Source organism: Channa argus, chromosome 18, assembly GCF_033026475.1.
Source record: "Channa argus isolate prfri chromosome 18, Channa argus male v1.0, whole genome shotgun sequence".
Lineage (NCBI taxonomy): Eukaryota > Metazoa > Chordata > Actinopteri > Anabantiformes > Channidae > Channa > Channa argus.
In genome coordinates this window covers 21,154,392-21,181,016 of record NC_090214.1, presented here as the reverse complement: position 1 = coordinate 21,181,016, position 26,625 = coordinate 21,154,392, and the positions used below count along the sequence as shown (strand labels likewise).

At 37.9% G+C, this 26,625-nt stretch overlaps 3 protein-coding genes across 9 annotated transcripts in view; 2 read left to right on the top strand and 1 right to left on the bottom strand.

Annotated features, from left to right (window-relative positions):
• The first annotated feature begins 832 nt into the window (after window positions 1-832).
• LOC137103648 (thyrotropin receptor-like) lies at window positions 833-14,743 on the top strand. 4 transcript variants are annotated; one of them, XM_067484177.1, is made up of 12 exons: window positions 833-1,395; window positions 1,482-1,553; window positions 5,699-5,773; window positions 6,085-6,159; window positions 6,291-6,365; window positions 6,639-6,716; window positions 7,516-7,584; window positions 7,782-7,859; window positions 8,879-9,067; window positions 10,496-11,585; window positions 11,682-11,850; window positions 11,948-14,743. In XM_067484177.1, the coding sequence occupies exons 1-12, from the start codon at window positions 1,214-1,216 to the stop codon at window positions 11,962-11,964; spliced, it is 2,169 nt and encodes a 722-aa protein (XP_067340278.1). In that variant the 5' UTR covers window positions 833-1,213; the 3' UTR covers window positions 11,965-14,743. The 4 variants fall into 4 exon arrangements, with proteins under 4 accessions (XP_067340278.1, XP_067340277.1, XP_067340279.1 ...); XM_067484176.1 differs by having other exon boundaries at window positions 11,682-14,743; XM_067484178.1 differs by lacking the exons at window positions 6,291-6,365; window positions 6,639-6,716 and having other exon boundaries at window positions 11,682-14,743.
• Window positions 14,744-14,878: 135 nt separating this feature from the next.
• Window positions 14,879-26,464, bottom strand: pomk (protein O-mannose kinase). Of its 2 annotated transcripts, none has more exons than XM_067484189.1 (3): window positions 26,329-26,464; window positions 18,096-18,377; window positions 14,879-17,716 (listed from the first exon to the last, which is right to left on the bottom strand). In XM_067484189.1, the coding sequence occupies exons 2-3, from the start codon at window positions 18,363-18,365 to the stop codon at window positions 16,955-16,957; spliced, it is 1,032 nt and encodes a 343-aa protein (XP_067340290.1). In that variant the 5' UTR covers window positions 18,366-18,377; window positions 26,329-26,464; the 3' UTR covers window positions 14,879-16,954. The 2 variants fall into 2 exon arrangements, with proteins under 2 accessions (XP_067340290.1, XP_067340289.1); XM_067484188.1 differs by lacking the exon at window positions 26,329-26,464 and adding an exon at window positions 19,553-19,846.
• The window catches only part of pam (peptidylglycine alpha-amidating monooxygenase), a 40,666-nt gene continuing 39,690 nt past the window's right edge, over window positions 25,650-26,625 (top strand). For 2 of the 3 annotated variants that reach the window (XM_067484175.1, XM_067484173.1), the window contains exon 1: window positions 25,650-25,809. The gene's annotated coding sequence lies outside the window, so the exon portion shown is untranslated. Of the gene's footprint in view, window positions 25,810-26,463; window positions 26,592-26,625 lie in introns of those variants that run through there. The other variant, XM_067484174.1, reaches the window with a different exon arrangement.

The following is a 26,625-nucleotide window of genomic DNA, read 5'->3' as shown; positions in this document are numbered from 1 at the left end:
CTGACATGTGACTGCCAACCAAAAAGTGTTTTTTTTAATTAGTTTTTTAATGCATTGTCACCTCCTGACTATGCATATTAGGTATTGTTACACCCCTGGTCAAGGGGAAACTAGACATAAAACGATGTGCTCCACCACTCGTTCCATTCCCAAGCAAAAACCAGACCAAGTGTGGTAGCAATTTATTTGCCTCAGTAGTGAGCAGTACCTAAAACAACAAACAAAAACTGTAGAACAAACCCTACCTTACCTACTCACACCAAGCAAATACACAATTAAATTACAGGATGTTTAACCTGAACTCCTAACCCAAAACAGGAGAAAAATGAGTAAAATAAAAGGGCTTCTCACTCCCACTGTGGCTGCCTGGTGCTCAAGATTTAATAATAAGATATGTGTACACAAAATTCTACATAAAATCTGAGTCCAAACAGGATGCTGGGTGGTTTGGTAGTGGCAAGGGTGGAGATAGAGGGCTGCTGACATCCAGGGTATATGGAGAAAGACGCTCCATCCTGTCCAATCAGGTGGAGACAATCAATTGAAACGGCCCAATCTGTGAACACCAACTGTGGCTCACCCCCCTCAAACACACTCACACAAAACACATGAGGAGGAGGAGAGATAGACAGACAACATAACAATAATAACACAAATAATGACCCGGGTCGTAACAGTAAAATATACTTATTAATACTATTACCAAATCTATGAGGTAATGCATTATATTACTGCTTTACTATGAAAAGTAATATCCCTACAGTCATCCATTATCTGTAACCGCTTACACTATTTGGGTCGTGGGGGGGGGGGGGTCTTTGGAGTGAACCTGCAACCGCTGTGGTGGCAGCGCTAACTGAAAAGTAATATACAGTATATTACATAAAGTATTACTTACCAAAACATTATGTTACCAAAGCCACTTTGGTAACGTGTTACCAAAAACACTGCCACTAGTAGATAATAATCCTAAACAAGTCCACAAAAACAGAGAGATTGTCTTAGATCCCCTGATTGTGAAACTAAATACAAGGGAGCTTGGTGCTTCAGTGCCCATTGGATTTGGTAACAGCCACTGTAAATACATTTGAATTACTTAAGGACTATTCAGCTCCTGCTTTTTATTTTGTAGACTTCCACTACTGGCCAAAATCCAGGACAGCCCAAGCACAGCTCTCACTGAGCAGTGTAACCTGGGAGTCTGTGCTACTGTATGATTCCTCCTGATACAATGAAGTCTGATTTAAACCTCCTTTTTTTCAGTTTAATTACTCTCAAGGTCACATTTCCTCTGGAATATTGTCCAACTCTTTGCCAGTGTAACTGGGACATCAACCATGTGACATGTTTTGGAGCTGAGGTTATGCCTGTTTTCCATTCAAGTACACAGGAGCTGTAAGTAACCACATTCTTTCAACTGATCTAAGATTGTGAGTACTATGCTTCAAAATCGGAGAGTCCCAAGATTATTTTCGTTTCAGGTGGCTTGAGGGGACAAAACTTTCCTCTATTCCTCAGAATGCCTTTGCCTACTTGAGCAACATTTCTCACATGTAAGACTCTTATTTTTTCTTCTCAAGTGTTTACCCTTTCTTTCAACCCAGCATAAAACAATAAATGCCACCGAAAAAATAAAACTATAAAATATTACAACAAAAATGTTAAGGTTTAACATTTTACAATCTAATATATTCATTGTATTATAAAAATAACATATTTATGCATGTTAATCCATAGTTATGACAGACTGCAGAAAATAGGAATTACTGTACACAGACAAAATGTCTCCTGTATCATTTTGATGAGCTTATAGTCTACATGAATAAAAACATCAGTGCTGTTACTGCTCAACTTTTTTTATGGATTCTTTAACAAACAACTAAAACAATCAACAAAGAGTGACATGCTCCTTGCCCCCCTCAGCCCACCTTCAGAGAAATGTTTTAATACAATTAATTTCTTCATTTAACTTTATTTATGTAGCACCAATTTACAACAAAGTCATCTCAAGGCACTTTACAGAATAAAGTCAAGACTATAAAGATGTATAGAGAAAACAATTCCCCCTTGAACAGGCCATAGGCAACAGTGGAGAGGAAAAACTGCCTTTAACGGAAGAAACCTCCAGCAGAACCAGGCTCACGGTGTGTGGCCATCTGCCTTGACTGGTTGGGGTGAGTGAAAAGTGGAGAGAGAAAAGAACAGAGCAACAAAAAGCAGCTACAGAACATTGGGCAGGGTGGTAGGAGCAGTAGCTGCAGGCTGGAAGACACACAGCTTCAAAGCCGGGGACACCTGCAGAAAGGGACAGAGAGAGGGGGATAGAGAAGGAGAAAGACAACTACGGGGGAAAAAAGACACAAAGTAAATGTCATACGGTGGTGAAAATTGTGGGATGACAGGAGAGAGAGAGGACAAGAGGAGGAAAGGAGCTCAGTGCATCAGGGGGTGGGTCCTCCAGCAGTCTAAGCCTATAGAGAAGCTAGTAAAGGTGAAATATGATCTCTCTTGCTAGTTCCAGTCAGCACTCTTGCTGCAGCATTTTGGATTAATTGCAGACTCTTTAGGGAGTTACTGGGGCATCCTGAAAGTAGGGAATTACAGTAGTCCAACCTAGAGGTAACAAATGCATGGACCAGTTTTTCGGCATCACTTTGAGACAGGATGCTCCTAATTTTGGCAATGTTCCGTAGGTGGAAGAAGGCTGTTCTAGAGATTTGTTTTATATGTGAAGTAAAGGACAAATCCTGGTCAAAAGTAACTCCAAGGTTCCTTGCAGTAGTACTGGAGGCCAGACTTATACCATCTAAAATAACAGAGATACTTAGGCCAAAATACTATGACTTCAGTTTTGTCTGAGTTTAGAAGTAGAAAATTGTGTGACATAACTGATTTTTTTCATCTGGTTCCATAGATAGATATAACTGGCTATCATCAGCATAGCAATGGAAATTTGAAATTAGTGTTTTCTGATAATGTTGCCTAAAGGAAACATATAAAGTAAAAAGTATTGGTCCTAACACAGAGCCTTGTGGAACTCCATAGCTAAGCTGTTAGTAAATGACTTAATAAATGATCATCAATTCAATTTATTTTTTCTCACTGAAACTGCAGCAGGAAGAATATGTCAGTTTAAATGAGTCATATTTATTATCATGTTCCTAGAAGCACAGGCCGAGGTGGAGGAGTAGCAGCAATCTTCCATTCAAGCTCATCAATAAACCTTAGACTTAAACATGGATATAACTCATTTGAGAGCTTTACTCTTAGCCTTTCACACCCAAATTGGAAAATTTAAAAACCACTTCCATTTCTATTCGTGTACCGTCCTCCAGTCCCTTATTCAGAGTTTTTGATTGAATTTTCTGATTTTCTATCTGATTTAGTTCTTAGTACAGATAAAGTCATTGTAGTGGGTGACTTTAACATTCATGTAGATGCTGACAGTAACTGCCTGAGCACTGTGTTTAAATTATTATTAGATTCAATTGGTTTTTCCCAAAATGTAAATAAACCCACTCACTGTTTTAGTCACATCCTAGACCTTGCAGCATTTAAACTGAGCATTTAACAGTAGTTCCTCATAATTCTCTTCTGTCTGACCATTTTCTAATAACATTGGAATTTACAATAACGGACTATACAGCAGTTAGGGAAAAATTCCACTATAGTATGTGGTTATATGAAAATGCTGTGAACAAATTTCATCATGTTTGTCATGCGCTTCACCAGGTGTTTTCTTCTAATGTGCAAATTGGTGATAAAAACACATGAAGGCCTCTGTTGAAGACCTCTTAAAATAGGAGGATGTTAAGGGCAGGGTTTTGAGTTGCCTATGAGCTTGTTGCTATGGCATATCGGCAAAAATGTAAAGCCTGTGAAAAATCTGCTAACCCAACCCATGTTGAGTTTGCACAGGCTGAACAAAACAGAATTCTGTTTTGTCTGATAAGTGGTGCACAGCCAGCAAAGTGAAAAGATTTAAGCAACTTCATGAGTTAATGTTCCAGGAAGAATTTTAAACATGTCATCCTGATAAAATTCAAATTTCTCTTAATGGATAGAAAATGGACTCTGTCCAAAGCTGCTATGCTTGTGGATGAATTTGTTCTGACACACTGAGTTGTTTTTTCCTGTCTGCACTGTGAAAATAGGCTAATAGGTTAGGAGAAAAAAACTAAAATGTCCCCAAAAATTCCACACTGCACAAAGCCTGTACTGAAGGCCACGATTTATTCTATTGTCATTAAAACCTGCCATCCCGTTCTCCACTTCTCCAAAAGGAGAAGAAAAAAGTACCAAAAAATGTTGGATTTATAGAGTGCACTCCTGCCTTCTCACCCCCTGAGACAACGGACTACAATACTAATAACCTGTAAGAGTAGAGTAGAATGAGGGATTAACTCCTTGCTCCTCCAAAAGTGTGCAGGACTTCAGGGTTTCCAGCCCTGGTCACACCCGTGCATGAAGGCCAGATTTTGTGGTCCTTACATTGTGGAAAATAAAGGCTGAGTTTATGTTGTTTTCACCCCTGATAGGAAACAAAAGTCTCCCCCTCCATCCCCTCAGTTATGTCCAATGATGTGATTGCACCTCCCTCCCAGCATTGTCCTGAAAGTTATGGCTTCTATCTCAGTGATGGTGAACTGTGTACTGATGCTGAACCAAAATCTCAGAATTTTGGAGACAGGCATATCCTCTGCCCCAAACAGGGTGGACCAAGTTGGTTCCTCTAAGTGCATCATCATGCTCGATCTGTTACAGGGGTATTGGCAAGTCATTTTAACTCTGCTTCTGACATTTCTGCATTAGTCACCCCCAACAGTTTCTTGCCAGAATAGTAATGTCTTTAAATCTCAGAAACACACCTGCTACATTTCATTTTTGATCCAGTGACTCTGTCTCACTCTTACTGTCACTGAATTCTGTTACGGCCTGATCAGACAGACTGTGTTGTAGCAACCAGGATTCCTTCGTAACAGTTTTCATCCATGTACATCTCATGTACCCACCCAACCTCAGTGTTTTCAAGAACAGACTCTCTTAGACAGACTCGGAGTGACGGACTCTGTTAATAGTCTGCTGCTCTCTTTTTCTCTGTGACATCTTCATCTTGTTGCTCTTTGACTCTTTGACTATGATTCATTCACTATTTGTTATTCTAATGAAACAATGTACAGGAATGTGACTGTTTCTGTATTATTATGTCTTCATTGAGGTTTGCTCTTCATGTTGATCTGCACAAAAGCTCAAACAATGTGGTAAATTGCATCTTTCAATGTGATAAATACTAACCGTACATAAACAAGTAGGCATCTAAATATTTTACATTTAATTATAAAACATATTTATTTATTATATATTATTATTGATGTTATCACAATCCATGCCATAGTACCAAAATACTCATGGCACTGAAATCTGAAAAGCTCTCAGTAAACGAGGGAGGAACGACACATATTTCAGTTTAGGGATTTTAATTCTGACAGGAAACTGTAGAGGAAGTCGGCTGGGAATTAGTGGACAGTACATATGAGAAACACTTCTAGCATTTCCTAATCTATGTAAATTTGACGCTTTAGAATTTGAGAAAATGTTGTTTTTTTTGTATGAAAGTCTGGAAGTACCAACCACTGAAAAACAGTATTCTTAAATTGTATTTGCTGCCAGTTTGTGTGTGTTGTTTTTTTTTTTTCAGATACATCTCTGATGATGATACTTTAAAATATGTTGAAAGACATTCTTTCCACAACCTGTCTAGGGTCAACCACATGTAAGTAACCTTTGAGTGCTGCAATTCAATGATGATGTGCCACCATAAAAGCCCATTTTATAGTCATATTGCACTGCCTGATTCACTAATAAATTGAGTGATATAGTAGTTGAATAATACACTTAGAGGCCAAACTATTGTGAGTAAAGCAGTTTTTTGAAAACATTTTTTACCAAGGACCTGAAAAAGAATACACTAATCATTATGCACATTACCCCAAACATACTGGTCTGATTTCAGATTTGTGACTTTGTGAAATGAGGATGAGTAAATGGTTTGTGTGTGTTTGTGTGTGTATGTGTGTCCAAAAGACAACTAACTGGTCTCAAAACACTGTCATACATTGACCCAGAGGCATTTAAGGATCTGCCTAATTTGAAGTATCTGTAAGTAAAGTTTCATTTGCTTACATATAGTTTTAGTGCTTTGGAGCAGTAATAGTTGTGGATCTTTCTGATGGAAGTTTGTTTCGTGTCAAACATTACCTGATTTCTGACGGAGATTTGTTTCAATACAGTGGGATCACCAACACAGGCCTTACCACTTTTCCTGTGCTACAGCATATTCAGTCCAGCCAAGAGGGTTTTATTTTGTATGTAACATTCATATAAACCCATCAGCTACCCGGTAGTTTTAATGTTGTGGTGGACAGAAAGCACAACCTGCTGTGTGTGGAGCTTTGTTGCTGCAGATATGTCAGTGTGTTCATGCTCACACCTGTCCACCACAATATTAGTCCCACCAGGTTATACTAATTTTGTGGCTGATCTGTGGATGTCTAACTGAATTACCTTTTTTTTTTCTTGCCAAATTATGTTGTTTTTAATTAGTGTAAATATTAAATGTTTATACCTTTTAATAACAGGGAGATAGTGGAGAATGTCTTCATAGAAGTCATACGTGCTAATTCTTTCTCTGGAATATCTGAGAATGCTCTGACCATGTAAGTAGGATTCAACAGCTGTTTGAGCCTTTCTCATCTCTAAAACAAGGAGTATTGCATTGTGGGATTTTTAGCATGAAGTAGTGTAGATTCAATGAAATAGCTTTGCTTTATTTGTTACACTTGCCCTTCAGGTAGATGTAGTTATCACATTATAAAACAATGGGATACTAAAAAGACTAATCAAGCAGAAATGTCTGTTCTTCTCTGATTGGTCAGTAGGATGAGCCTTTGCCAAAATGCTATTGTAAGTTAACATCTCTGCACTGCTGCCAGTGCTGTTCAGTGAGCCTGTGTCATGGGAGGCTTCCACCACACATCTCCACATTAAGATAAGCTGTGGAGCTTATTTCTAATTTTAAAAAATTATGAAACATATTGCACGCTGTGACATTAAATTTGTAGCTTTGTAGCCTGAATCCGTACAGATCATGGATAAACCATGACCCACTTCACCATAAACTTACTTTATGAATGCAGTGCTTCAGTCTGCAGAACTTCATCGCCATCTCCAGAACTTATCACCTGCAGACTATGAATGTATGATGGCAGTTTGTCAAGTAGTTGGTGAAATATTTCCGACCGGACCAAAATGCTGGATCCATTTTTAAGCCTTGCATAAAAATGGACTCGAAGGTTTGATACCCAGAAAGACTCCGCGTCCATGTCAAGATTTTAAATCTTGTTTACGTGTTTTGTCAACATGACTCAGGGCCATGTAAGAGAATGTGTTTTTTCATTCAAATCATGGAAATAAATAATGAAATGGTAAATTAATTATAAATTCCCCCTCTTTTAGCATGCTCAATAGCAATGGTGTGAAAGACATCCGACCCTACGCCTTCAACGGGAGCAGACTGGAAGAAGTGTATGCCATTTAAAAAACATAAAATATTGCTGTGAATTAAATTTAACCTGTTTCTATTCGGTCTTTATCAACAACAGGGTGAATTTAATGGAAAATGTAACTACAGTTCTGTGTATGTTAACAGTTGAGAATTATCAGCATTGAAAGATCAAGTTTAGCCGCATTCTTTCATCCTTCATCTATACTTCATCCTTCAGGTACCTTCACAGGAACATGGATTTGGAGCACATAGATGAACTGGCGTTTTATGGTGTGATCGATGGCCCCACTCACATGTGAGTGACCCATACAGTATGTGCAGCATCTCACAGTTCTTTTAGAAAATAGAATAAGTCCTTTGTTTTCTTACATCAAATTCAGACTTCAATTTAAAAAAATGTTGGGACACTGTAAAATGAAAATGAAAATAGAATGTTAGTTATGACAACAAACAAATAAAATGAAGTTGAATGATGCTCACGTCTAACGAGGTTAATTGGCAACAAGGCAAAGACCTGTAAAAAAGCATGTTCAACACCTTAAGAATAATGTTTCACTACATAAAATTAAAAAGTAATTTATGTAGAGGATTTCATCATATTATCTCTTACGCACCATCTAGGGGTGGCTGCAATGTAACATAAATAAACACTGAACTGCCTCAGTTCTTAAGCAACCACGTCAGATGTATAGTTGCAACTACAAGTGTCATGTGTCAATTACAGTGTTGTAAATTAAAGGTTACACGGCACAGGCCATAACTTCCGAATGGGCAAGGTAACCATCAAAACTATAAGCAAACTTTAATGGCTTCATTCACTTAACTCCCTAACTACAGCAAACAGGAGAAAATGTGTAACATTCTGCTCCAATACTAACTGGATGACAACACAGACAATGGCGGCTTAGCAACGATGTGACTGGCTGGAAAATGAGGAAGTTCTGGGCAGTCTTCACTTTTGAAATCAATTAAGTTACATAAAAGTTTGCCTCACCTTTTATCTTTTTCAGTGGAGAGGAATGCAAACTTAGCCCTAAACCTAACATATGTTCTTTTATCTTCAAGTCAGCAAGTGTATGGAAGTTACAGTAAAATAAATAAAACTACATTGGCGCAAAAGTTTGAATATCTCTTGATAAATTAACTCAAAATGAACATATTTACTAACTAATTACACTGTGATTATTATGTTGATGAAAATAATATTTTTGCATGGAACAATCTCTATTTTCCAAGTGCAGCAAATGCTGAGGATGGAGACAGGGACAGCTTTGTGTCCACATGAATTAATCTCAACTCTTTCTTTGTTTTCAGAGACCTTTCAGAAACCAGAATAAGTTCTTTGCCCTCAGTAGGAATGGAGACCATTGAAAAGCTCCAAGCGAAAAACACTTGGGCCCTTAAAGCACTACCCCCCTTTAGAGCCTTTCTCCATTTACAAAGTGCTGAACTGACCTTCCCAAGCCACTGCTGTGGTCTAAAAATGTTGAGAAGATGGAGAGGGTGAGTAAGAGAATAGAAGGAGTTTTGCTTCTTTTGCTTGTGTATTTATCCTTTGTGTACTAAGCTCCTCACAAAAGAGAAGCTGGTCTTAAGTGATTTCTGTGAATGAAAGAAAAAATCCCTCGGACTGTTGATTACTTGAAGCCACTTTTTCAAAAGTGTTTTAGTCCTGATACTGTACCTCCATCAAATTAATTCACAAACAAATTCACAAATGTAAAATGTAAAAACATAAAAATCTTCAAGAAAACCACACAAAGTAAATTAAAGAGCTTCTCGATTTGTAACATCAAACAGTAGTTAAAAGATTTAAACAGACATCTTCTAAATGACAAAAGATGTATGTTTTTGTATTTTTGTGACCTCTGATTGTGAAATATTGTGAAACCATTGTGTGGCAGTATGTTTTTCAAAATCCACTTTGCATATTACTGTCAGATTTAGATACTTTAAAACAAACTATCATTGGGACCTTTGGTGTAAAGTTTTAAGAGTCTTTGCAGAGGCAAGTACAGACCCATGGCTCTGTTTCCAGCCTCCTTCTTCATTTATAACACATCTCACTTGCCTTTGTTATGCCTGCGACTCCCAACTGTTCCTACTCTTCCCGTCCTTTCCATCGAGTGTCTTCCTGTCTGCACACATTTTTGGGTCTGTAAATTCTCCACTTGGATGAAAGATAAACATCTTTAACTCAGTCTCTCCCAGACAAACAACAGACTATACCACAACATCCACACCCACATCCCGACTTAAGCAGCTGATTTGACCTCTATACCATCCGAAAGCCCAGAACCTACCTTGGAGAATATGCTCGCCAGCTTTTTGTGATCTCTTGTCTTTCCTACTACAATGTCTCACCACTGTGCACCAGCATCCAGTGGCTGTTGCATCAAGGTGCCAAACTTTGAAACTCACCTACAGAGTGGTCAACTCAAAAGACCCTTTCTGAACACCCACCTCCAGCTCTACAATCCCCCTAGTTCACTGTGCTTTATCAAGAAATATCATATCAGATTTCTTGCTGTGTGGTGATCCCTGCACCACACAGCAAGAAATCTGAAGCAAAGCATTTATGCAGAATGGTTGAAGGTGTCTAATTCTGCACACTTACTGTATGAGCCTCCTGCCCAGTGTTCAAACAACTCTCATCAACACACTACAGTCTATATTTTATACACTGTCTCTCACATAATGATTTATTCTTTCAGATTATGTCTAGTTTACCTTTTGATATGTGTAAATGTAGCATGCTTATGTATTCTGACTTGTTTTTTCTGGTATAAGGGCTGAGATGGTAAATTAATGACAAATGATCAGCAGTGTCTGGAGATGTTTTTAAGCATGTGAACTATAAAATCATGAACATTTGCATGCATCTAAAATGTGCTGTTCTCTGTTTGATAATCTATATCATCTGTGTTTCAGACACCTTGAAGCAGTTATTTGCAACCTGACCCAGACTGCTTTGGGGAAGCTGCAGGAATCCTCTGAAGCTTTCTCTCAGAGATATCTGGGAAACAAAATTCATCAACATCTGAAGGACAGCTTTGGTCTCCCAACTGCCAGCACCACAACTCAGAGTCATTACTTCAACAGCCCCGTTTTTCCCACTGAACAGTTTCAGCTTGAAGAACTGTTTTATGTCGAGTTACCTGCAGAGCATCTTAATGAAGGGTTTGACTTTGCATTGTGTAATGATCTTCACACAGACGATCATGAGCTTCTGTGCACTCCGCTGCCGGATGCCCTGAACCCCTGTGAAGATGTGATGAGTCGAGACTTCCTGAGGGTGCTGGTCTGGGCGGTCAGTCTCTTAGCCATTTCAGCCAACCTGTTGGTAATGTTCATTCTGCTCACCAGCCAGCAGAAGTTGTCCGTCACCCGCTTCCTCATTGGTCACCTGGCATTTGCAGACTTCTGTATGGGCATGTACTTACTGCTCATTGCCTCTGTTGACCTCTACACACGCTCCCACTATTACCACTATGCTATTGCCTGGCAAACAGGAAGTGGTTGCAACGTTGCAGGGACATTATCGGTGTTTGCCAGTGAACTCTCTGTGTACACATTAACCTTAATCAGCTTACAACGCTGGCATGCAATCTTCTATGCAATGAGGCCAGACAGAAAGATTAAGTTACGCCATGCAGCCGTGCTGATGCTCGTTGGCTGGCTGCTGTGTGTAATCCTAGCACTGCTACCCCTGTTTGGTGTGAGCAGCTACCAGAAAGTGAGCATCTGCTTACCCATGGACATCCAGAGTTCTGCCGCTCAGGCCTATGTGGTCTCTGTCCTCATGGTTAATGTCATTGCTTTTATGGTGGTTTGTTTATGTTACATCCACATCTACTGCATGGTGCATAATCCGCAGCACCAGTCCAGCAGATGTGATACCAACATGGCCAAACGCATGGCAGTTCTCATTTTCAGCAACTTTCTGTGTCTGGCTCCCATTTGCTTCTACGGCTTGTCTGCAGCTCTCCACCAACCACTGATGACTGTCACAGACTCCAAGGTTTGACTTGACTTCTAAAGCTTTAACCCAAATGTTTTTGTGTGTAAAAAAAAAAAAAAAGAAAAAGAAAAAGCTGATTGATGCTTTCCTTCGCAGGTGCTACTGGTGTTTTTTTATCCCTTCAACTCCTGTGCACACCCATTTTTTTATGCTATTTTGACCAAAGCATTTCACAGAGACATCCTGATGTTGCTGAGCCGGATGGGACTGTGCCAGCGGCAAGCACACCTCTATCGAAGCCACCTCATATACACAGAGAGAAAATGTCAGCACCGCTATCCAGCTCACACATCCTAAAATGTTCACCAGCATAAAGGAAAATAGCTTCTTGGAAATAGATAAATGTTTCATCTGTGTTTCAGTGGGTGCAACAACATAAACGCTGTCAAGGTCAGATCTGAAAACATCTTGAAAGTTCTGATCCAGAAGTCCCAGATCAGTGAACTACAACATCTCCTGGCAACGACTCCTGAGCATTGTGCCAAATTAGCTGTGCATTGACATGTCAGACAGGATCTTTTTAAAATGTTCTATATTTTGCTTTACTCAACTTCTAATTTAGTAAAGAAACTAATGTTTTATAGATAAATACCTAGGATAACTAATAGATTAGGAAAGATTTCTGCAGTAAAAACATCCTGTTGAGTTCAAAATGCAATAATTACAATGATTGTGTTTTAATCCTGGATTTATTAAGTCACCACTTGTTTTGGATTTGTGTTGTTACGTTTAAAGGACGGATATTGAACCTGCTTCTTTCAGTTCTAGTTTGAGTTGTACATGTCCATAAATGCCATTATACTTTCCTTTGAGTTCCCTACACTTGGAGGAACTTCAAGTTCAGATTTTGTTATCTTGCTGCTCGCAGAATAGATCCCGTAAAAACTTTATATATAAGTTGTACAACTTTTTTCATTTTTTAAAGGCATTAGATAAATTGTAAATGTTTTCCCAGTAGAACAGCAACAATCTGCACAGTTAAACTATTCAGTTCAGTGTATAGAGTATTGTAATACTATAGAGTATTGTATATAAAAAAAAAACAGCCTGATCTTCAGGTACAAACGAATTGTTAGCTTGCTTGTATTAATACATTTATTGTTTAAAAACTCTATTCAAAGTTTCTGTGCTCTTTTTTCCTACAGTTGAACTTTGCTTAACTATGGAAAGTAGTGTCACTACTGTTCAATTCACAGCAGTATTTTTTATGGTTTACTCATACAGCAGTTGTTTAACAGCATGTTAAAAATATTATTAGTTCCGCAGCTACTTTATTTAGCTGTTTTTTTTTTGTTTGTTTTTTTTTAAACATGCCATATTGGTGCTTATCAGGCTCTTTTTAAAGCTACTCCCAGGAAAATCGTAAATGGTCTGCACCTATAGAGCGCTTTTCTACAAACTTCTTCAATCATTGATCAGTACTTATCCATCATAAGAGATTCTCCTTTGTGCTGCTGTTTGCAGAGAAGTGGGAATGGATTAAATGTAAATTCAGAGTATTTCATGTCTTCATTTAGAGTGTTTGGATGTTTCCACCCATAATTCTAATTTGAATTCTTTGAATTTGGTGTATTTTCACCTACATTTTTACAGTGTTCAGCTGTTCAGTGTTTGAACAATATAGACCAATGATGAAATCTTATGCAGTAGTTAAAAAAAAGTAATTTCTGCTTATAGGTGAAATTTCAATGTTTTTCTTTTCAGATAAAGTACAGTCCAAATGCTGTTCCAGATTAATTGTCTGAATTGGTCCAGTGTAGATAGTCACTGTAGGTCCTGTCACAGACAGTTGAATGCAGAGAGACCTGCACACAGTATTAAATCAAGAAAACCTTCTTAGGAAAATCTCTTTTCAGGCTCTGTCAAAAAAGTACAGGTGCATTGTTTATTGTTTTTAGTAAAATAACAGATTTACTTTGTATTTTGTTCTTTAATTTTACACTTTTTTTTAGTTTGAGAGCATTCTGGAAACAAAATGTGTCATTCTGAGCATGAGCTTCTGCTTCAGCCTGTGTGTTCACTCAGGGTGAACACAATTGTTTAAGCAAATGAAAAAAACCGTCATCATTATCTTCAAAGTGCAGCCACCACACTCCTTTATTCAGACATGATAATAATGCTTTTCCTTTTCCAGCAGCATGAAATCATAAAGTGGGATTCATTTACCTAACAACGTTGTTACTTTGGTAAAATCGTTCTTTCTCACAGAAATTAGTTAAAAGATAACTAGTTATTTTCTCAATTAACAAAATGTCTTTTGGTAGATGGTGGTAGGTGGTCTGGGATACTCTCTCAACAGGCCCATTTGAAAAACTGTAATCTCCATAAAATGGCTTTTAGATGTAACAAAGAATTGCAGCAAGTTTTTTATCTACAGTTAACTTTCTAAGAGCCACTGTTTATATACTGCTAACTAGCAAGACATTTACAACGCTGATAACACTGATTGTGTTCAATTGTTTAACATCTAATTTAACTAGCATTTATTTTTGTTAACTCAAAATCATTTTATATAAGTATATTTTATATAAGTAGAATAAAAGTTTGTGAGTTTACCTTGTGAGCTGATGGTCCAAAAATAAGTCCTTTGTGGCACCTGGCCCTTATTTGCACAATAGGGTTGTAAGGGTGTGCAGGGTCCACACAGTTCAGTCAACTCTGAAAGCTGTATTGTCTGACCCCTGTGTAAACATGATATAGAATACAACCAAATTTTGTAAATGTTTTGCACTTATATAGCACTTTTCGACCTATTGGCACTCAAAGCGCTTTACACTGCTTCTTATTCACACATTCACACTCAAAATCACACACACACTCATACACCGATGGGGGAGCTGCTATGCAGCTGTCCAACACTCACCGGGAGCAACTAGGTTGGGGTTTAGTGTCTTGCTCAAGGACACTTCCACATGTGACTTCAACATTAGTGATTTCCACAAGTAGCACAGCAGTGGCAACTTCATGACATATTCATATCTTCTGTTTTTTAACCTCAATGATTTTCTGATAATTGGAACTAGAAGTGGAAATATAGTGTATTCAGGAGCAGCCCAACAGCATCACAGCATCACCAGATTTTTTTCTGGCATAATAAATGGATTGTTACGGGTGTGGGTGGGCGTCTGTTTTGTTTTGTAAATGCACAAATATTTTTAGTAGCTGCATTACTGCAAACATGAAACATAAAAAGTTAATAAGAACACTGTTTGATGTACTCAGCCAATAAATGATTGCAGTTTCCCAGCCCATGGATGTGCTTATCTTAACACAGAGAAAAACATTTTCACCCCTTCTTATACAGGCTTTTTTATTTGGGACGACTTCACAGTGCATTTTGGGTTTGAACGTTTGTTCATTCAAAGGATCACTTGACTGAAAATATCAATAAATAACCGGTATAAAATGGCCTCCAATACAATAAACTTTTTTCCATCATATGTAGCTATAATATAGGAGGTTTGTCTTTGTAACAAACTATATGAAAAACTAAGTCGGAAGATGAAAAACAGGGGCTTTTACATATACATCTACAATGTTTCATTTCATTTCATTCAACAGGAAAATTTTATCACTGTTGAACACTGTTTAATACAGTTAGTGAGTCACAAGTCTCTGGCATGTCTGTTAGAAACCCCCCCCAATATCATTCACTGGCTAAGATCAACAGTGATTAATGTGTGGAGACGTCATCATGTACAAAAGAAGAACACCATTAAAATGCAGAAACATAACACAAACAAAGCAGTGCTGTACCTTCCAACAGCTACAAGGTCATAAAATCAACTTGGTAATAATCAAATGACCTTTAGGGGCCATGGTTATTATGATAGGGAGCAAAAGACACCACTGATTCTGGTCACTGCCGGTGCCCAACCTTCAGTCACTGTAGGAATACGACAGTAGCACACTGAGCCAACAAGAGATGCACACTGGACATAGAAAATAACAGATTGATCAGAGATGCCATTAAACAGTAAATAGTAAATCAAGTAACAAGACAATTTCCTTGCTTTCTGCAGAAATTAGTCACAAAATGGGATCTGATCTTCACAAGAAGCACAAATATCAACAAACTAAACATGCTATGCTGATAAAACACAAACAGTAATGATCTTTAATTTCTTTACTCAACACAATAAATGTACAAAGTGATGGTGGGAAAGGTAATAACAAGGTAATAACATCAACCTTTAGCAGCAATAATCTCAAGCAAATGCTTCTTGTAGCTGTGGACTAGACCTGCACAAGGTTCAGGAGGAGTTTTGGACCATTCTTCCTTACAGAACTGCTTTGGCTCATTCCTAAGGGTTTCTACCAAGCTGAGGTTTGGGCTCTGACCAATCACTGGCCACTACAAAGTGTTTCGGGGGGATTCTTGGTTTCTAAAGCCAATCTGTAATAGATTTTCTTAAATGTTTAGGGTCATTGTCTTGCTACATGTTAAATGTAAAATGGTCCGGACTTATATAGTGCGTTTCTACCTATTGGCACTCAAAGCACCTTACACTGCTTCTTATTCACCCATTCACACACACAATCACACACACATTCATACACCGATGGGGTAGCTGCTATGCAGCTGGCCAACACTCACCGGGAGCAACTAAGTTTGGGTTCAGTGTCTTGCTCAAGGACACTTTGACATGTGACCGGAGGAGATGGGGATCGAACCAACACCTGCAAGATTGGTGGGCAACAATCTTCCTCCGCCACATTTGCATGTGTATGTATACATGTATACATGTACTTGTACACATCCAGCTTCTTCTGAGCTTCAGGTTGCAGACACCTACACTGACATTATGCTGTAGGATACTTTACCTTTACCTACTTTACGAATTTTACCAACGAGAGTAAAAAGAAAGAGAGTAGACACAGTATTAAATCATTTATCTATAGATAATAATTTAATACCGTCACACAATATGTCTGACTGTGAACTGATGGTCTTATTATTCTGTAACCTATTCCAGCTACATGTAAATCAACTACAAAGGTCATTCTAAACACTCCTCTCTGTTGATACTCCAGCTTTGCTAACACTTAACTTCAGTTTAAGTTTAGTGGTCTAGTGTTGTCATTACTTTTTTACCATCACTTTGTATATTTAATGGGTATGTTTATTAAAGACATTAAAGATCATGACTGTGACTTTGTGTTTTAATCAGCATAGAAATATTGTGTTGCTAATATTTGTGACTTTGGTGAGGATAACATTTCAGGAACAATGTATCAGCGACTTGCAAACAGTCCCAATGTTGTCAACTTGCAGCTGTATAGAATTGGTTCCAAACCATTTAGCATCTATTAAACTGCATTGGTGGTTTATGTTGTATGTTCACATTCTTTTTAGGTGAGTCGTTTTTCTACAACATGTCTTTAATATCTTGCACCATGTTGCTGCGGACTGACTTGTACACCTGCAAAACATCCAGAGCTGATGGTCTGAGCTTTGGGTCTTCTTTTTTGCACTGCTCGTGGATCTGAAAAAGATGGAAATGGACTAAATCTCCTCCAGGTACCCTTCCCATCAGGAACCATGTTACATCTGGGATCTTCCAAATATCTGTCTTCTCATCATACCCAGACATAAGATCATCTAAAAATTGCTTCTTCTCATCTCTGAATGGCCACAGTTGCTCTGGGGCCACAAAGTCCCCAGTGAGCTCCCTGTGGCCACATTTCACCAACAAGCGCTTTGAGGGGTCCACCTCAGGCAGAGCATCCAGATCATTGACTACCAGGTGAAAATCAGTAGTCAGCAGAAACTGGGACAGAGTTTTCTCCAGGCTGTTAGAATCACACATAACCCGTCGCCCAGCTGGGCTGTTATGGAGGTAATGCAGGATGGAAACGTAATCCATAGCCAGCCTTAGTCGTACCTGCCATGTGTTATGTTTTTTGTGTTGCTCTTGTGCAAGGACACTATCTAAGTTAAGTAATGAGCCAAGTGGATGGTGCTCTGTGAGCAGAACCTGGTCTTCAAGGCAAAACCCAACCAACTGCACTACCTGTGGGTCTTGCAAGGCCTGTAACATGGACAATCCATGGAGAAAATCCTCCAAGTACTCTTGGGATGCAAGTTTGGACAGAGCCACCTTCTGACCTCTCCACTCAGACAGATAGACCTGCAGACAGACAAGTACATGTTGAGGTGATTAAGTCCAGAGTTTACAGCCATGTGCTCAAAAGAAACTAATCATATCAGCTTGATTTTTGATCCAACAACTAACACTAACAGCACTTAGAATGTATGATCAAGTCAGAAGTGTGCAGTTACTACTTTTCAAAATGAGAGTACCGTTTTTTTATTATTCGTTTCATTCAACATTTCTAAAAACATATTTTTGTTGTGCTTTTTGTAGTGCTTTTTTCCACTTCCAATTAAATTCCCTATGTGAACCTACCCCTAGTTCCAATGACTATAACATTAATAGTTCTTTACTGTAAATTTGATCTGAATTACATTTGGATGATAAGGTAATATACAGTGAAAAAAATATTTACCTTCTTAACAGCTCCCTGGCCGATCAGCTTTAATTTACGTACTTCTGCACTTATCTGTGAACACTGTAGCCAGGGGGTGCAGTTTTTCATGGTTGTCATTTTAAAGTGTTGAGGCTCACAGCCTCTGTGAGAGGACACATGGTGCTCATCAGTCTGATACACAGAGTCCAGATATAGGTAGATCATGACATTTCCTAGGAGCAAAGCAGCAAGGCAAACCACCACCACCGGAAAACTTTGGGAGATGGGACTGCTGCTACTCCGACCCATGGTGCTTGCTCTCTGAAATAGAAAGTAAGGTTATTAGAGAATAACATTTTTTTTATGCAGCTCAGAAGACCTAAATGTTTTAAGCTTGTTTCATTGTTGACCTTCACCAATAAGTGCAGCCAAAAATGTGCTTGTGTAACTGTAACCACACCCAAGAGTGATATCAAGGGCATGAAGCCTGTACATCAATGTAGCAAGGTGTCATGAGTTAAGCTGAGCTATGCTTTTGAGTTACTATTGCAAAATATTGGCTCTGTGAGCAAAATGTAGTATATTCACAAACATTTTTCCACCTGTGAATATACCAATAACTTTGAAGATGGTGGCTGTGTAATGTAAATTTGTGAAACCCATCAATTAGCTGTATATTCTCAGGAAGACTCCTAAGAAACATTAATGGGTTAAAATGCATGCGTTCAATGCAAACGTACTAATACAACATTCGGGGAAAAAGATATTTGAAGCAGAAGCTTTTCAAGGTTTAATAGGTTTAATTTTTTATTTTGTTCAAAAAAGGTAGCAGTATGTGGTTGTAGTAATTAAGTAGATATGAGGTACATATATTAAGAGGTGGCTCTAAACCGTAGAAGAAATATCACCCCGCCAACAGTTTAAACTTGATTTAAAATGATAACTTGTGACCTTTTAAAAGTAGAATTCATGAAGAGCTGCTGTATTAAACTGTACCTAACTAAGCAGCTAGTGAGTTATACTGTAACTGCATCCAGTTCATTCACGGATCTACACATAACTTAATATCCTGCATATGCTGCTGGCACCATATTAGCAGAAATAGACGCGCAACAAAATCAAGACCATTAACAATGTAACTACTGCAAATAGAAGGTAGGTAACTAACATTAGAACAATTAGCTCCTGTAGTTGCCAGTCGTTTAACGCTAAAAATAACATTACGCTTAACTCATGACAGACTGAGCTAACTTACGTTGTTATTATTGTAACGTTAGTATTTTGTGTTTGTTAGTAGCTTTTAACTCCGTTTGCATTCACGAATGTCTCTATACGTCCGGTTGCGTTGCAATTTCATTAAATAATAAACTCATACACGAACCAAAAGAGCTAAAAACAGCAAGCTAACGTTCAGCCAATGCATTTACAGCAACAACACAAGAGAAACGACACTAAACGTCCAAAAACGCTGTTTAGCAACATTTACTAGGACATACCTGCTACCACACAGGTTCACATTGTGTTAGGATTCGATACTTATTGGCTAAAACATCCTAAAACAAGACATTTCTTCGCATGACCCGCAGCAACGTTACCGGATTGGGAAATAACAACTTCCCGTGAGATTTACACGATAAAGGCGTCATATTTACGAAACTCAGCCCGTCTGTATTAATTAATTTCGAATTTATGTAATCTTATAGCTTTATCATACACCTTCCAGAATATACTTATTTAACCAGCGACAACACCCATGAACGATCGATCAGTCGATCGTGCTCTTGTTCTGGAAAAGTGGAAGGTTGGACGTCACTTCCTAGAGACTCAAGCGCTTCTCTTTTTAAAATATATTTATTCATTTATGTATTTTTATTTTCTATTCTATACCTACCAAAGTGGGAGTAGTTTAGGAATAAATATGATGTTTTTTTTCTCTTTTTTTTCTTCTTCCTTGAATTAGAAATTTGAAAAGCTCAAGCTGATAAAGAAGTGGTTGAAATGTTCTTTGATGTGGAGAAAGTTTATGATATGCAATGATATGCCAAGTAGAAGTCATGGCAGATGATAATTCTACCATGTGTTTATTATTGAAGTCATAGTGGGTGGTAGAGTAGTACTGGAGTTCATTAAATTCAGAGGTGGTTCTAATGTTTTGACCACCCTTTCTTTCAAATGAATGACTCTGACCTCAGGCACAAATATTGCAAATTCTATTTTACTGTCTGAACTTCTTAAGGCATCTGTATAAATCTGAATATAGCTGTAGTAATGACTCTCTTAGACCCAAGCAATTTGCAAATTGCAATTTTTTTGCAAAAAAAATTTCCTCTAAAGTCAAGTTTACTATTGTTTTGGGTAATATCCTATTACTATTTTTCACAGCTATTTTTAATTCTATTGCTCTCCGTTTAGATATTCATCAAAAAAGCTTTTTGGTTCTTTATTCTCTTTTTACCAGCTATGTTTTAATATGACATGGCATTGATTTTGTCCCTGTAAATTAAGGCAGTGATTCAGCAAAAATTTAATTATTCTAATATTCAATTCAACTTTATTTTTCAATTCAACTATTTATATAGCGCCAATTCACTGGCCGTAGGCAACAGTGGAGCGGAAAAACTCCCTTTAACGGAAGAAACCTCCAGCAAAACCAGGCTCAGGGTGGACGGCCATCTGCCTTGACCGGTTGGGGTGAGTGGAAAGTGAAGAGAGAAAAGAAAAGAGCAACAAAAGCCACAACAAAACATCGGGCAGGTTGGTAGGACCAGTAGCTGCAGACTGGAAGACACACAGCTCCAAAGCCGGGGACACCTGCAGAAAGGGACAGAGAGAGGGGGACAGAGAAGGAGAAAGACAACTACGGGAGAAAGAAGACACAAAGTTAACGTCATACAGTGGTGACAAATAAATGTGGGGTGAGAGGAGACAGAGGAGAGGAGGAAAAGAACTTGGTGAATCCGGGGGTGGGTCCCCCAGCAGTCTACATCTATAGCAGCATAACTATAATTAACTATAAGCTTTAGCAAAGAGGTTTTAAGCCTAGAATTAAAAGTAGAGAGGGTGTCTGATTCCACAATCAGAACTGGGAGCTGATAATCAGAGCTAATAATTTTGAATTAAAGAAGACATATGTACATATAGTATAAAAATATTGGTCTTTTTACAGAGCCTTGTGGAACTCCACAACTAACTAACTAACTACTATCTCATAAATAAGATTTAAACTAACCTAGTCCAGTTTCATTAATCCCAATAATCCCAATTTCACGTGCCAGTCTCTGTAATAAAATGTTGCGGCACTAAGATGTAACTAAACATGTATAGAGACGAGTCCATTATCTGAGGCCAAGAGAAAATTGCTGGTGATTTTTACCAGTGCTGTTTCTGTACTATGATGAACTCTAAATCCTGATTGAAGTCTTCAAACAAATTATTCCTGTAAAAGTGGTTGCATGGTACATAGCGTTTTTCTATAGATAGATTCATGATATCTATTAGTGTCTATTAAGGATATTAGTCTATTAAGGGTAAAGCTTCCTTGAGCAGCTTAGTTGGAATAGGGTCTAGGAGACAGGTTGTTGGTTTAGATGAGGTAATAATTGAAGTTAGCTCAGTGAGATCTATGGGTAAAAAGCAGTCTAACAGGGATTGTGGCCTTATCGATGATTCTAGCACTGCTGTACATGAAGATCTATCTATAATATTTGGGGGGAGGATCTTATGATTTTTTTCTCTAATAGCTACAATTAAGAAAGTGAAGTCATTGCTGCTCAGAGTTAAGGGAAAACCAGACTCATCAGAACTATGGCTCTTAGCCTACAGTGCTAAAAAGAACCTGGGAGGTTGCTCTTATTGTCCTCTATTAGTGATGAATAGTATGCTGGTCTGGTGTTATGGAGGGCTTTTTTATGCATTATTAAACTGTTTTTCAAGACTAAATGGGATTCTTCTAAATTAGTGGAATAGCATTTTCTTTCTAACTTTCATGTTGTGTGCTTTAACTTTGTGAACTGTACCATGGAAGATCATTAGAATCATTTTCACTTAAGCACCTGCTTTAGTGGAATTTATTTTATAATTTCTGTATAGTCCATTATTGTAAATTCAAATGTTATTAGAAAATGGCCAGACAAAAGAGCATTATGAAGAAATACTGTTAAATTATCAGTGTTAGGTTATAAAAAATATTCCAAGCTTTGAACATCTCACAAAGCAATGTACAATCTATCATTCGAAAATGGAAAGAGTGTGGTACAACTGCAAACCTATCAAGACATGGCCGGACAACGAGAGCATTAATCAGAGAAGCAGCCAAGAGGCCCATGGTAAATCTGGAGGAGCTGCAGCAATCCACAGCTCAGGTTGGACAATTGATTGGACGACTACTGTCCGGTGGGGAGACAGCAACTTTTTGGCCTAACTGCAAAACGCTATGTGTAGTGGAAACCATGTGAGGGGATGCTTTTCTTCTGCAGGGATAGGATAGCTGCTCAGAATTAATGGGAATATAGATGGAGCAAAGTACAGGGCAATCGCTGAGCAAAAGTTGTGTAAAGCTGGTGGAGACTTACCCCAAAAGGCTTGTAGCTGTAATTGCAGCAAAGTATTGACTCAGGTTGCTGAATACAAATGCAGCCACTCTTTTCAGATATTTGTTTGAAAACCATTTACCGTTTTTCTTCCACTTTACATTTATGTACTACTTTGTGTTTGTCTATCACATAAAATCCCAATACAATACAATTAAATTTGTTGTTATAATGTGACAAAATGTAGAAATTCTTGGGGGGTATGAATATTTTTGCAGGGTAATCTAAGCTTGAGTGGCATTTTAATATTCAGTGGCATTTCTCCCATTTCTACCTAAAGAGCTGATGTTGGAGTTGCTAAATGCACCTTGTAAAATGCCACACACCTGTAATCTATATTAATCACATAATCTAGTATAAATGGCCTTTGGTGCAGTTCTCTCAGCTACTCAATCATTTCCAACAAGGCACCTTATGACATTAAAAACATTTTCTGAATATGAAAAGTGAGTCTCTTTTCAAACTATGAACCTAAAAATGTTGTGCTTCACTGTTTCAAAGTGTTGATTATATAGTTTAATGTAATTTTTTACTTTTGTTTTATACACAGAAACTCCAAATAGCCCTATTAGCTACAAATCAATTTACCATATTAGAAAAACACATAATTTACAATAATAGAGAACAACAATGACTTACTTACCTTGGGCTTTCCATTATCAACAACAAAACTTCTTGGTTAACTTTTTCCTAGTCTCACTTGAATTGCCCTTTCAAACAGGAAGTCCGTGACCTACCTATACATTCAACCTCTAATAGCTAATTTACCTATTTGAATAGCTCCTCATTCCATAACATATAGTATCGTACACTGTCTTTATATCACATAATACAGATACCACACTTTCCTTATTTATTTATGCTTTTCTTGTTTCATGGTCCTAATATGCTGTAAAGCTGGGTCTATGGTATTCTTACCTTATATGACCAATCTTTTCCATTTATTAAATTATAACTTAACATTTTCTACATTATCTTAAGTCATGAAGCAATAGGCATTATTATTATTATTATTATTATTATTATTATTATTATTATTATTATTATTATTATTATTATTATTATTATTATTATAAGCCTATTTCCAATTTTTTGGTAACTTTCCTTCCTCCCACACTTTATTTTTATAGTTCCAGTAAAATATTCTTGGATGAATCATTAAGGTGTTTATCATCATATAAGAAATTTGGTCCTTTTCTGCTGCAAACGTTGTATGTCGGTGAAAAGTGCACAATTTAGTTCCTCTTTTGAGAACAGCATATCTAATAAGTCTCTTATCTTTTTATGTTGCAAAAGTGTTTCTTCATTTTCTAATTGTTGTTACTTCTCTAACCCTAACCCTTGTTGCCCGTCCTCCCTTATAGACTATTTCTTGATCTAGTTACAAATGTTTGTGCAAACATCTCAGCTTTCTCGTCATGCGTTACAGCTATATTATGTCCTTTACCCAATTATAGTATCCATACACCTGTTGCTTCTATTCGTTCCTCTTATCATTCCAAATACGTTATCAATTTTTGTCTCTTCCCCCTTTTTGCATTTTTGAATGTTTTCCTTGTTGTAGTTTGTAACCGTTTATATTCTCAAAACTCGATTTTTTTTAGAGCTTTAAAAGCTTTACTTTTAAATTTGATTACAGATTTACATTTCTTTGTCCACCTTGGTACTATGTTCTTTTTAAGTTTACCTCTCTTACTTGGGATGGATCCCTTCACGACTAAATTTATTCAGCTCATCTGCATCTCGGCTAACATTCACTCTTTCCTTTCCTGATCACTATTTTCCTCATATTTTCCCAGCCAGACAATACTGCATCCTAATCTTATACCTTCTTCTGTTCTAATGGCATAGTGGCCACTTCTCATTGTCTCACAAGTAATTTGTTTTAAAGACATTATGCAGCCTCGCCCCATCCCCCTCTTCTCTATCTCTACGAATGCTTTCGTAACAATTGATTACAAAATCTACTGTTGGTTATAACTAAGTTTCCTGAATGCAAATTACATGTGGTTTCTTTCTTAAGTCTTTAATAAACCCTAACTCTTCTTGTGTTCCAGTGAAGAATAACCATTGGATCATTGCTTTTTCACAAAGATTCCCCAGTTTTCCAACCAGCTTAAGACTTTTCTTAACTGGTTACCAATGTGCTCTGTTTTGTGTTTAACTTGATCTGTACAGTTTATAACATACCAGCTTGTCAACACTTATTGTTACAGTATTTTGCACGTTTTGTTAAATTCTCTTTGTTAAATCTTGTTTTCTTACTGGTTTTCACTACCTCTTCCATTTTTCTTTACCTTGTCCTTTTTCTACTGCTTTCTGCATAGCTTACATTAGTCAACGTTTTCATGTGCTTAATCTTTTCTGCCTGCTTCCTGACTTCACATTGTGCTGACCTAACCTGCACAGTACCATCACAGTTTTCATATGTGATGATCCCATTTAGGTTTATCCAAATGCTCATTATCACTCCCCTTTTTAATCTATTGTCACTCAATACTTTTTTGTCACTTATCAAGTTCTTTCAAATATTTCCTATTTGCATACCCTTGTTCCTCTCTTGTTCACATTTGCATTTTAACAATAATCTTCCATCTCAAAGAACTTTAGCTTTTATTTATTTTTTAGCCATCATTAATGCTCCTAATGCTAAGTAATGCTTAAATCTGGCAAAACAACATGGGATAATAATAGAAAAGGGTACTATTCATTAGAATCATCTGTTGCTGTAACCTCTGGTGAGGGAAGAATAAATCCAGTGAAGGTAATGATGCTGAGGTTGGGCCACTTTGGGCTGAGGATTGGGCTGGTTCTGAAAAAAAACCCACCCTGATGTGATATCTGGAGAGACTGACATTGTAAACTATACTGACCAAAAAAATAACTATGCAGACGATTAAAATAACGTTGACCAGCCTACTTAGCTTAGTGGATGGTAAAAACTGTTCGACGTCCTTCATGCTTCCGGTCTGAATTTATGGGCAGAGACCAGGTGGCTCAACAATTCAGTTCCAGTCTGAGGGCGGCAGCACTACACGCGAGCTGCATCTGCTCTGCCAACCCGCGGAGGAAGAAGAAGAATTGTGGCCGTTACTAATTGTGAGAAGGGAAAACGTTTTCGCCACAACACAGGCGACTCAAAGACGAGCAACTGCATCGAACAGGTAGCATTACCGTCTCTTCAAAATCGATTTTAAGATTTTCTGTTTGCCTAAGTCGCAGTTGAACGTGAGCTTCAATTTACTCACCTTTATAGAAAGTGGTAGCAGCATCGATGCCATGTTTAACCTGTCAAAACAAAGTCCCACATAGCTAATGGGAGCTCATGTAATGACAGTTAAGTGCTGAAGTTATAGCTAAAGTCACAGTGTTTGTATCTTTTCGTTTGCTTGCATATAAGCATCGTTTATGTTTCTATGCGCCGTTTGTGACGGAAAGACGCCGCTTTTATTTGGTGGCTTCCTGTGTAGTTGAGGCGTGACATTTGTTTTTTGGTAATGGAGTCTTCGTCTTATGAAAAACAAAACCAACAATTCCTTTTTTCATCGATACAATGAATCATTTTTCTAATTTGATTTCGACCCTACTCTGTGCAGATGTGCCATTCTAACTTAACCCTTCATTGCTATTACTGGTGATGGGTAGTTGTTACTAGGTAAATAAAACCCAACCAAGATATTTACCTCATCAGTCACCCATGAGAATTGGGATCTAGATTGGTAAATGTGGAATCCTGAAGCCTGGTGGAATACGTGCTGTGGTCCGTGTGTGGGATGAGCTCTGTTTCCATAGTTTCTATCTCCTCAGTGGGCTGTGATGTAAGCACAGCACTGCCCCTCCACAGTCCTCTCTGTCGTTCCCACCTTGCTCTGTTAACAGCGATGAGTCACCCAGCAAGCTTAACAGCTCAGTGAATTTTCCTGCCTATTATCTCCTGCGTTTCAAGGTAGAGCAAATGTTACATTTTATGGCTGTAATAG

Coding starts and splice junctions, on each gene's coding strand:
- LOC137103648 (XM_067484176.1), top strand. CDS start 1,214: ATGATTCCTCCTGATACAATGAAGTCTGATTTAAACCTCCTTTTTTTC. Junction 1,554..5,698: donor TTGAGCAACATTTCTCACAT/GTAAGACTCTTA, acceptor TTTTTTTTTCAG/ATACATCTCTGATGATGATA. Junction 6,160..6,290: donor CTGCCTAATTTGAAGTATCT/GTAAGTAAAGTT, acceptor GTTTCAATACAG/TGGGATCACCAACACAGGCC.
- pomk (XM_067484189.1), bottom strand. CDS start 18,365: ATGGGTCGGAGTAGCAGCAGTCCCATCTCCCAAAGTTTTCCGGTGGTG. Junction 17,717..18,095: donor GCCAGGGAGCTGTTAAGAAG/GTAAATATTTTT, acceptor GTCTGTCTGCAG/GTCTATCTGTCTGAGTGGAG.